The following is an 11,973-nucleotide window of genomic DNA, read 5'->3' as shown; positions in this document are numbered from 1 at the left end:
TTCTCTGTCTTTCAGTCTGTTTGAGTTAGAACAAACATTAAGACAGCAAACAGCCAGCATGTTAAACAGCACATAGTTTCTGTCTCTCTCTCTCTCAGTCTGTATGTATGTCAGTATCTCTCCCCATTCTCTCTTTGTCTCTCTTTCTCTCTCTTACTCTCAGTCTCTCTCTATCTCTGTCACTCTCCTTCACTTTTTCTTTCTCTCATTCTTTCTCAGTCTCTCTTTCTTTTCCCATCTCTATCTCGCTCCTCGTTTTGTAGTCTGCCTTTTTTCTCTCTTTTTCACTCTATCGCTCTCTCACACTCTCTCTCTCACTTCTCTCTCAGTCTCACTCTCTTTTTCTCTCTCTGAGTCTGTTTTCTTCTCTCGCAGTCTTTTTTTATTTTACCATCTCTCTTTTATTCCTCTTCCTCTAGTCTGCCTTTCTCTCTCTCATGTGTTTCTGTCTTTCTCCTCCACTTCTGTGTTTCTCTCTCTCTCTCTCTCTCTCTGAGTCTGTCTCCCTTTTTCACTCTCTCTCTCTTACTCTCAGTTTATCTCTATCTCTTTGTCTCTCCTTAATTTTTTCTTTCTCTCTCTGAGTCTCTTTCTTTCACACACTCTCTCTTACTCTCAGTTCTCTCTCTCTCTCCCTCTCTCTCCCTCTCTCTCTCTCTCTCTCTCTCTTTCTCCTTGTTTTTTGTATCTTTCTGCCTCTCATTCTTTCTCAGTCTCTCTCGGTCGCCTACTCTCCCTCTCTTCTTTTCGTTCTCTCTGAGTCTGTCTCTCTCTCTTACTTCCTCTGAGTTTCTCGCTTTTTATCTCTCTGTCTCTCTTTTTCTTTATATCTCTCTGAGTGTCTCACTTTCTTACTCTTTCTCTCTCACGTCTCTCTCATTCTCACCCCTTTTCTCTCTCTGAGTCTGACTCTGTTTTCCTCTCTCTTTTCCACTCTCTCAGTCCCTCTTCTCTCAATTTGTCCTTTTTCTTTTTCCATCTCTCACTCCTCCTTCTCTCTCTTTTTCACTCTATTTTTTCTTTTTCTCTTCTCTCTCAGTCTGCCTCGTTCTCTCTAGCTTTCTGAGTATTTCTCTTTTCTTTCTGTCTCTCTCTCTCTGTATCTATTTCACTCTCTCCCCTTTCTCTCTCTGTCTGTCTCTGTCTCTATCTCTCTGTCTCTGAGTCTCTCCCTCTCTCTCTTTCTCCCACACTTGTTTCTCTCTTATCTCTTTAACACTCTTTCTCTCTTACTCTCTGTCTATCTCTCTCTCCCTGTCTTTCTTTGTCTTTTCATTTTTCTGTTTCTCTCTGCCTCTTGTTCTTTCTCAGTCTCTATTTTCTTTATCCATTTCTCTCACACCCTCTCATTTTTTGCTCTCTCTTCCATTCTTTCTCTCCTTTTCTCTCTCTCTCTCTGAGTCTGTCACTCTCTCACACTCTTTCTCTTTCACTTCTCTCTCATTTTCACTCTTTTTTTCTCTCTGAGTCTCTTTTCCTCTTTCAGTCCCTCTTTTCTCTTTTCTTTTTTCTTTTTCTAATCTGCCGTTCTCCCTTTTTCACTCTCTCTTCTTCTCTTTCTCTTTTTCATTCTTTCTCTTCTTCTCTTTCTCTCTGAGTCTGTCTCTTTCTCCCTTGCTTTCTCTAAGTATTCCTCTCTTCTCTTTCAGACTCTCTCTCTCCCTCTCTGTCTCTCTCTCTCTCTCTCTCTCTCTCTCTCTCTCTCACCCATTCTCCACCCTATCAAGTCACTTAAACAGCATTTTACAATTAAGTTAATATATTAATTAACTTAAAATTCACAACACTTTCATATTTTAATGTCTCTAAAAAGAAAAGGGCATTAAACAGGACAGTTTATTTGCCGGAGCCAGAGCAGCTTTTACAGTCCTTCACTATGAACAGGCTGACTATTGTGTGACACACTGCTGAATGAGAAGAGAGTCGTGATTGATTCCACTGTGGAGTCACAGCTTTCACAGCTGAAACAATAGAGGAAATGCCGTGGGGGGATGGGGACGCAATTAATTAATGGAGAATTCGGCTTGTAAAATCCCTGTTGTTATGTGACAGAGGGGTCAGACTACATATACTAATGATACGTCCCCCTTCTTGGAGCCTTAGTCTGTATGTAGCGAGTCAGATGCATCTGCCATTCAACTACATTAAAAATGATGCCTCCATTTTGGCCTCTGATTTAATCACACCATAGTGCTCTCATACGGACACTTTGGGCTACTCCACTGGCAAAGATGTGCCAAGCGGTTAATGTCCATTTTGATAATGGGCTCATCTGTCAAGCAAGTAATTTCCAGAGAGATGCCCAAAAGGCGTGTTGAAAGGACCCATATCACAGAAAAGTGAATTTTTCTGACTTTTTTTGGAATACAAAATTTGTTAAAGTTTCAAAATGTCCTGTTCACTCCCCTGTCCAATGGTCCATCTGAAAAAACAGTCCGTTTTAGATATTGATATTCACTTATACAGAACAAAGGGCATTTACAACTATAAGTAAAAGCACAGTAATATGTGGTGTGTCCCAGTTCAGCAGCTCCATCCTTCGAAGGACGTGGTCTATGAACGTGTGTCCTTTGAAGGCTGCGTAGACCCGCAAAGGCTGAACTGAAATGAGATGGTCTGCTCTACGGTGGATTTACGCCGCTGTTCCCGCCCTTACCGTTGCATGACGAAATGCTGCTCCTGTCAAGTTCTTTAAAAGTTCTTTAAAAATGGAGCCAGAAACTTTGATATCAGTTTTTATATGTTTTCATTCACTAGAGCGGGAGATGCTACGCCACTGTGCCTGCACCGGTGTATGCTGTATCTTAGACTGATGAGAGAGGTTCATCAAGATTAAAAAAATCTCCCTAAAACAAAACAATATGTTATTGTTTTGCTTCAGACCACATTGGCTTTTGACATTTGTATCGTTAACAGAGGAGTCCACTTTTAGCTATTTAATCGACCTTCAAATGCAGGATGCAGCCCCTGAATTGGGACACAGCTAAAAACAGCCATTTCATTCTAAGGGATAAAAAGAGTTTGGAAAATGGTCACGTAAAAATGTGAGTTATGACTGTTTCTGGTAAACACACACAAACAATATCTAAATAAGTGGGCCTCAGAGGAAAAACAAAATTTAAAAAAACATGTAGGATATGGCCCCTTTAAAGGGACGCTCTGCACAAGATAAAACATTAACCATGGCTACATTTGTTGTAAACGTGCCTACTTACCTCCTACAGCAGTGCTGCAATGGCCTCTAGAGTGAGATTTTCCAGTTTAAAGAGTAAACCCCCTTCTGATGATGTTTCTTGAAGGTGGGAGAAAAAATAACATACACTCTGGGGTGGTTTTTTTGGCAGCTGGCTAATGCGAAAGTAACAAGTGGATTCCCAATGATTGTATAACATATTCATATGAAGTAGTGAGAACACTGATGAACAAAAACATGAGAGGGATCTACAATAGTGAATGTCAAATGAGGGATGCAATGCTGTGCTATGGAATACTGCATAACCCAAAATGACCCTGTAAGAGTACTGTCTTCACACAGTGTCTGTCGTACTCTTTCAAATAAAGCAGAGTTACAGACATCTTGGTGTGTCATTGTGGATTTGGCCCAGTACAGTAAGCTCGTCCAGATCAGAGTCGGTGAGTTTCTCTTAAATGTGGAGTTGAAAGAGGGAAAGGGGGCAAAGGGTGGACGAGCTGCTGCGATGATAAGCTACAACCTGGGCAGATGTTTTCAGAGACTTCAAAGTGGCAGAGCTGCTCTGAAGTAAGCTGCTTGGGGATCCGGGTTTGAAACGGGGCCAGCGCACTCTCAGCGGCATCCAACTCTCAGAGAGTGACCATGTGTCAGGCTAAGAAGCCAAGACATACTAGATTTCTGGAAATTCAGACCTACTGAATCAGCTGAAAAAGAAATACATCAAAATGCATTTTGTATTTGACTGTTGGGATATGGTTGCTTATGGTTGAGTGGCAATGACAGGAGGAGTTGCATACAGTTTAAACCATATGTGTCAGGTTCCAGTCCTCACGGGCCAAAACACTGCAGACTTCAGCACCCTGCCTCATTAAACACACCTGATTCAGCTCACCAGCTAATTAGCAAGTCCTTCATGAACTGAATTCAGGCTGTTAGATGAGGATAAACGCTAAACTCCGCAGCACTTTGGCCTGAAGGGTCTCCAGTTTGACATGTCTGGTCTAAACTGTACCAAATTCTACAATAAACCAGTAAAGAGAGAAAAAATAAAATAAAAAACAAAACAAAGTGAAAAGCCCACGGTGGAGTGTACTACGTTAGCTAGCATGGACTACAGATATCAATTAGTAGTACAGAGATAACATTTTACAATTTGTTTTGACAAGTATCGTAAGAAATTCTAGACACTTACTTAACATAAACGGTAAAATTATAAAGTAGAAAAAACACATTTTATGTCAGAAAGTAGACTTTCTCATTCTTAAATACAGCAGGAGGCGGTAGCTCAATGCTAACTCTCCACTCCTGAGAGAAAGACATGCAGCTCGCTCATTGGTCGAACGTCACGTCAATCAACGAACGCCTGTGTTTACATTTTCCACCTATTTTCAGAAAAGTCCCGCCCCTCCTGCGCTACGATTGGCTAGCAATTCATACTCTCACGCCATCAGCGCAGCAGCCTGTACTGTCTTATCTCTCAGCGGCCTGCTTGTGTATGCTCACTGCTAGCCAATCATAGCGCAGGAGGGGCGGGACTTGACGGAATACGGGTGGAAAAAACGCCAATAAATAAAGAACGCCTGCTGTGCGGTTTTGCTCTCCAACGCCCCTGCAGGCGAAAGGAGGCAACAACAGCAGCACACGATGCTGTGAGCACTCCGAGGAAAGAGCGAGAGAGAGAGAGAGAGAGAGAGCGAGAGAGAGAGCGAGTTAGAGAGAGAGAGAGAGCCCCACCGACCCTCGAGCGACCGTGGTGAGGAGGCAGCGACTGGAGGAGCAAAAGCTGGGCGGGGGAGAGCAACTGCAGAAATAAGAGATCCCAAAAACATTGCTGAATTTCCAGCAATTCACCTTTAAAGAGAAGACAGAAGAAAGAGAAATAATACAATGTCCTCAACGGGTAAAGACAACAGCGCCCAGCACGCCAATTACGTGGGACCGTACCGCCTGGAAAAGACGCTTGGAAAGGGACAGACAGGTTTGTCCTTTATTTTGGATGTATGCATGTGTTTTCGGACCCTGAACACGCTGTCCAGGGGCTTACAGTGAGGCAGACTGATGCTTATCTCAGTTGTACACAGCATATGCCGGCTAGGCTGGCTTTGCATGCATTTGCAATTGTGTTGTGGACGGGCAGGACAATTGTGCAGCTGATGCAGATTAAGAGAAATGCCCCCCCACAGGTCCACTTTCTGGGGTTCCTGCCCCATCGTGCGTATTGCTGTATTGCTGTTTGAGAAGAGGTGGATATTTGTTGCCTTGTTCTTTGGAGAATGAAGTTGGGTCCCTGCGAACTGTCAGTGTGGTTCAGTCTAAGACAGCTAATCCTGATTTGCAGGACAGGCGCTGGGTGCGGGCGCAGCGTCCAGTACCGCGCTCGTTTAGGCGATGCAGAAGCCTAGGATGAGGAGCTGTGATAGAGCTGGAGGCTGAATTTTGGTGCTGTAGCGGCTCTGTGGCTGGACTGATGGTGCAGGCTGCACAGAAGGGACTCTCTTCAGCACACAGACCGCAAAACTGCGCCCCCTGCTGGCCGCTGATGTCAGAATGGTCCGAATTCAGTGCTGAACTTCTGAGATGTCTTTAGGATTTGGGCTGGTTTGAGTGGCTGTATGTACTTTGTGTTGTGCCTGTGATTTGCTTCACGTTGTCTGCGAGCTCCAGAAAATGAATTGGTAGTACTGTGCACATGCTAACACCAGCACATTCACTGGTTTGTGGTGATTGACCTGTTGACCCTGAGGTTTTTGGCCCACCTGAGATGGATTTGCAGTCATGGGGTCAGACATGTGTGCTATAATGAAGTGACAGTGGACATAGCAGTGGGAAAGCCTCTGGTTGTTGGTAGCAAAGGCAGCTCTACAGAGATGTGCGCTGCTGTAGACTAGAGAACTGGCGAGCATGAATCATGACTAAGGCTGAATCTCAAATGGCTCCCTATTCCCTGTGTAGTGCTCTATATAGGTTATGAAGTAATGGCTTCCATATCCAAATTGTGCCATTATGGAACCACATGGGATAGAGGGTAGGGCTGCTCGATTATGGGGAAAATCATAATCATGATTATTTTGGTCAATATTGAGATCATGATTAGGCCCATTCATTGACTTTGGAAACATCATGCATTTATTGAACTTGTCATTTTAGCAGTGGATTTCCTTAAACTTTTGATATAATTAAACTGAAAGACAACAAAAAAATGTACAAAATGATAAATACATAAAATAAATAATTAATATGTAATATATGAATATATGCATTTACATATACAATATGAAAAAGATAAATAAAAAATAAAAAAATACTACTGAAAATGACTAAACGTCTTTAAAAATAATAAATAAAGATAAATTACACTAAAATAAATGAGGTGAGTTTGGGCTTTTAGGGAGGGGTGAAAGTGCCCTGCTGTAAAGGAGAGGGGTCTGCTGGATTTATGAACACAAAACGAGAGCATCACTGCGAAAAGGAAAGCAGCACAATAATCATTTTATCGTGATCATCTTGTTTTCATAATTGTTGGAAGCCAAAATCATAATTGAAAATAGTATTTGATGAATCTCCCAGCCTTAATAGAGGCTAATGCTATTTTGGGGTTAACCTATATATACCCTACAGTAAAAGACTGTTTATCATCATATCTTATTATCACGAACTACTTAGACTTATATCCTCATAGTAATCTGTATGGCTGTTTTCACTGATTTCCTGTGTTTGTAGAATTCCTACTATGAGAAATGTATAGTCATTATTGATCCAGTTGTTACAATTCATTTGGTGCTCAGCGTGTTATGAAGCTTGGAATGGCCGGTGGCCTCTTCATGAGTGGTGTTGATTGAGTGCGGTCAAAGTTGAGTGGCCTGGCTTGGCCTGGGTAGCCCATTGTTGTATTCAGCACAGAATGAAGCTGCACACATGAAGGTTCAGACCAGTGTCCATGCATAATCCTCAAATCAGAGTCAAGTTGCTGCCATGAGGGCACCATAAACCTACAACACTAAGAGATGAACTGTTGGATTTTAGCTTTAATTGATGTGAACATGTTGTCATATACACAATAAAGAAAGTGATGCATGTAGCAATATATGAGACATGCTATTAAAGGGGAATTCCACCAATTGTTCAGAATTTCTACATAAATCGTTGAGATGTAAACAGAGTCATTCGGGGTGTTCTGATGTGAAATGGCTTGTTGTTGAGGAACTTCCTGATTCTGATTTCTTTGCAGTGGTGGTGATAGGAACCAGGGGTCACAATGTCTGCCATGTAAATATCGTCATTTTATTTACAATACAAAACAAACAGTCAACTTAACAGTCAACTTACATGTCTTTTTATATGTAATGTTGATGATGATACATATTGTTAAATAAAAAATATTTTGTCTTAGAACCTTTTCTACCTCTCTGCCACAAATGTATGTCAAAATTGTACATTTTAGGCCAAAACCTTATTTCCGAACTATTGTAAAACAAAGTCAGTAGCATATTCATAATCATTTCATGTAATACTTTCTGTGAGGGAGCTTTTAAAGGCACTTCAGACGTCTGGTTCCCGTCACCACCGCTGTGAACAGCTCTGACTTGGTAAGTTTTTCTCTATACAGGTTATGAATATCCAAATTGTGCTAATATGGAACCATATGAGATAGAGGCTAGGGCTGCTCAATTATGGCGAAAATCATTATCACAATTATTAATCATGATTAGGCCCACTCATTGAATTTGGAAACATCATGCATCATGCAATATGTACGTATAGTCCTTTACATAAACAACATAAAAATGCTACATAAAAATGAAAATTACTACTGAAAATGACTAAACATCTATAAAATGAAAAAAGAAAAAAAAATAGCCCAAAATAAATTAGATGAGTTTGGGCTTTTAGGGAGGGCTGAAAGTGCACCACTGTAAAGGACATATAAGGTGCATATTTATAATCATTTTATGTAATATCTGTCAGGGAGCTTTTAAAGACACTTCAAAAGTCTGGTTCTTATCACCACCACTGTGAACGGCTCTGACTCTGTAAGTTTCTCTATAGCGGAGCATTTCACATCAACCCACTCTGAATCACTTTGTTTACATCTCAACAATTTAGTGATGTAGAAAATTTGAAATATCAGTGGAATTCCCCTTTAAACTGGGAGCATGCTAACTGCTCAACAGAAGACAGACCTCATGTGGATGTGCTAGATTGGCGCTTATTGAAACTCTGTCTCCTCCTCTTTAAATGAATCGTGCAGGAATGCTTTACGTTTTCAGTGCATATGGATCATATTCATTTAAAACATTGGATCTTTTGTTGGTGCTGCTTGTTGTTTCTAAGCTATTAGTGCAAACCTGTGGCCTCAGAAGTGCAGGTGCAGATGGCCATCTTAAAGATCAACACTGAGATTTTTTACCCTAAAAACTTAAACAATGCTTCCCACTGGTATCAGTGCACTCCATGTTGTATGTAATGGTGAATGAGACATGCTATTAAACCGTATGAATGCTAACTGCTCAACAAAAGACAGACCCCATGTGGATTCAGTAGTTTGGCGCTGATTGAAACTCCGTCCCCTCGTCTCTAAATGAATCTTACTGTAGCTCATAGCTGGAGGCCAGGCCTGCTTCTGACTGGTTAGTAGCAGGGATTTTAGTGCTTTCTGCTGCCGTTGGCATAGCTGCTGAGAGAATGCTGCACAATAAATGGAGCTCGTCTCAGCCGCCGCCGCAGAGGATTGCCCATATGTCAAGAGAGAGGCTCGTACAGAGAAAGCAGGCGATGGGGGAGGGGAGGAGATGGATGAGGGGGGCAAGCGGAGGGGGGGGGGTGGAGTTTGAGGGAGAGTTCTCCGTGCTAAAGCGGGACCCCCGTGGGAAGCCTAAAAAGGGACGCTCCTGTTTAATTTACCCCCCTCCCCCCGAATCAAATCGAATGTGCTAGCCTGTGTTTTCTCCTCTTTATTTCATTGTGCTGCACACTGTATTTTACCACCACATGCGCTGGATTCGCCACCACAAGCCTCAGAAGGAACACAGAGGTGAAGATTAGCAGAGCTCACGCAGAGAGACAGATTGGGCCCATCTACATGGCCTGTTCAAACAGGGGCTATGATAAAGCAGTGATTCGGGCATCAAATGTGCACAATTTTCAAATGTAGTTGATCGTCCAGAACCTTTTTTTTGATGTCTGAAGTTTGCACTGGAGCTGCGAGGCTAATTGAGTTCTTAGTAATGTGAAATAGACAAGCTTGAATATTGCATATTGCTACCTAAAAATAGACAAACGTACGGAAAAAATTTAGGCTTTAAAAAGGAATTTCACCAATATTTCAACGTCTCTGCTTAAATCAACCGTTCAGATGTAAACAAAGTCATTCAGAGTGGTTTGAGGTGAAATGGAGCATTGTAGAGAAACTTACAGACTCTGAGACGCTGATTGATACAGACTCCCAGAGTTGCAGTGTCTACAGTGCAAAATATACCTGTTTTATTTATCATCCAAAATGACCAGTGGACATATACGTGTCTTCTGAGGTTCTATATCGGAACAAAACCTCTTATCTCCATTTTTGTCGTTTTCCAGTTTTTGACATAATCTGAAAATGCTTGTTGCCCTTTACATTGTATATAAATTTCATGATGAATGGACCAAAATAAACAGCCCAGAAAGACTTTGAAAAATGTCTGGTTTCATTGACTTACGTTAAAAGTAAAGTCACCATTATAGAGATTCGAGGTTTTGTTCCGACAACAGCGATATGTAAGCTGAGACTGGTAAGATAGTGGTGAGTCTGAAAAACATAAGTGTTCTTTGGAGAATATTTTGCTTCACAGTGGCCTGCATGTACCTCTCCACCATGAATCTATGTAAAAAAAAAGTTTTAGGGCAAAACTATGTCTGAGGCATCAGGCAGTGTATTCATAAACATTTCATGTAATAGCTTTCTGTGATGTAGCTTTAGAGGCATTAAACCCCTCAGAGTCTGGTTCCTATCACTGGCGCTGTAAACAATCCTGACTCCCAAGTTTCTCTAGAATGGAGCATTTCACATCAAACCATGTTGAATGACTTTGTTTAAATTTATAGAAATTTGAAAAACTGGTGGACTTTCCCTATAAGAAGGTGGCTACTCTTGTTTAGTCAAGTTTTAGGTAACAGTGTGTTATACAGTGTTAGAAAGCACATCTCTTTTTGAGATTACTTAACGACTTTGAGGCACATGCTTAATTATTTAGCCATGCATTTTATCCGAAGCTAAATTGTGGCTATAAGCTTTATTACTTAGCTACATCAGCCATATAACTCCAGTGCAAAAGTAAAGAAGCAGACTTTGAACACCAAGTGTGTCTTGACTGACTGCTGTAAGGTAAGGGGAAAACTGTACATTTGATTCTTTGCTGAACTATCGCTTTAAACTGCATTACCATGGTGGAAGCGCACTGTAATTTTGTGCTTCGATTCCTCTTATTTTTTTTGCTCGTCTTTCTTCTCTCTTCTTACTTTCTGCCTCTCTTCTTGACTCTCTTCTACTCCGCTCTCTCACTCAGCTACGGCGTCCCAAGGGTGGCTCACTAATGAAGCAGGGAAGTACCTGAGCCACGCAGCCTGTCAGGCCCACAGACCGAGCTTGAGAGTTGGGTCAGGGGCAGCAGCTTGTAGGCCAGGCTCCATACCGTGTGATGCTAAAGCCACAGGCTTCCACAGCACTCGCGGGCAAGACATGGGAGATAATCAAGCCATGTACATTCCACTCCGGGGTCGGCGAATGTGTGATGGTGGAGAGGCACTGATGCAGAGCGCCTGCAAAGAGCCACCGGCAGAGGCCCATAAAGAGGCTTCGCTTTGCTGCGGTGCTCAGCCTCATCCAATAAGGAGAGCGTCCACGCATGGCTTGGTCCAATCCTCCTGTCTCCCAGGCCTTATCTGTTTGAGAAACAAGCACTCAGGATTAGAAAGAGATAACAGCAGCTTCCCTGAACGAGTGCACATTGAAGGCATCAAGATGCAGCCCTACACCCACAAAGCCTTTACACACTGTGCACCATTTATAAGTGCGATTTGTTCGGATGTCAATAAATTCATTTGTTTGCTGATGGTATCTTGCACACCAAACATGATTTTTCAGACAGCAAAAATGCAACATTATTTTGCTCACCTGCTGTTTGTTTTTTGTGAACTTTCACTTTCAACTTTCATTGACCAATCTCTGTCATCTCTGGTGTTGGCATGGCAACAACCAAGATGACGGATCGACCGTGTCCCAGCAACTGGAAGTTTTTTGCGAACATAAAAAGTATTGAGATCTCCAAAAGCGGCTCAAATGGTGCTTGAACTGGGCTGCAAATATCCCAGTCTTTTGTGGAAGAACTCAGAGTTTAAGCTTCAGAATGAAGCAGTGAAGCTCTCCATGCTACTTTGCAAAATGGAAAGTGGTCTGTCCAGTGTCTTCTGTCCAGTGCATTTGCCAGTTTTGTTACAAGCAAATGATGTTTTTATTGGATAATCTGCCCGTCACGGCATGGTGAAAAAGCAAAAAAAGTGCATCTGATGTGTTTTGTTTTGATGTGAAAAAATTGTCTGAATATTTCATATTTTGATGCTGTTTAGCTGCATAACGACATAGTGTATAACGACATTTATAGAGACTTCCACATTTTCAGAAATGTCAGCAATGTTGCCGATGACATTAGCAACAAGCAAAGTGAGTGATCCATCCTACTTACCCAGAGAGAGTGAGGCCAGTTATGCTCTCTTAGGGCACAGGGCTAATACATACACAGTCGTGC

The 11,973-nt window shown here is 41.9% G+C and overlaps 1 protein-coding gene across 1 annotated transcript in view; it reads left to right on the top strand.

The window, feature by feature from the left end:
* The first annotated feature begins 4,888 nt into the window (after positions 1-4,888).
* brsk2b (BR serine/threonine kinase 2b) overlaps positions 4,889-11,973 on the top strand; it is a 216,835-nt gene continuing 209,750 nt past the window's right edge. The window contains exon 1 of the mRNA XM_036584321.1: positions 4,889-5,171. Coding sequence (XP_036440214.1) covers positions 5,081-5,171 — 91 coding nt within the window. The 5' untranslated portion in view covers positions 4,889-5,080. The remainder of the gene's footprint in view (positions 5,172-11,973) is intronic.

Source organism: Colossoma macropomum, unplaced genomic scaffold (assembly GCF_904425465.1).
Source record: "Colossoma macropomum unplaced genomic scaffold, Colossoma_macropomum, whole genome shotgun sequence".
Taxonomy (NCBI): Eukaryota; Metazoa; Chordata; class Actinopteri; order Characiformes; family Serrasalmidae; genus Colossoma; species Colossoma macropomum.
Note: the sequence above shows the minus strand (reverse complement) of the source record. Positions and strands in the feature narration are given on the sequence as shown.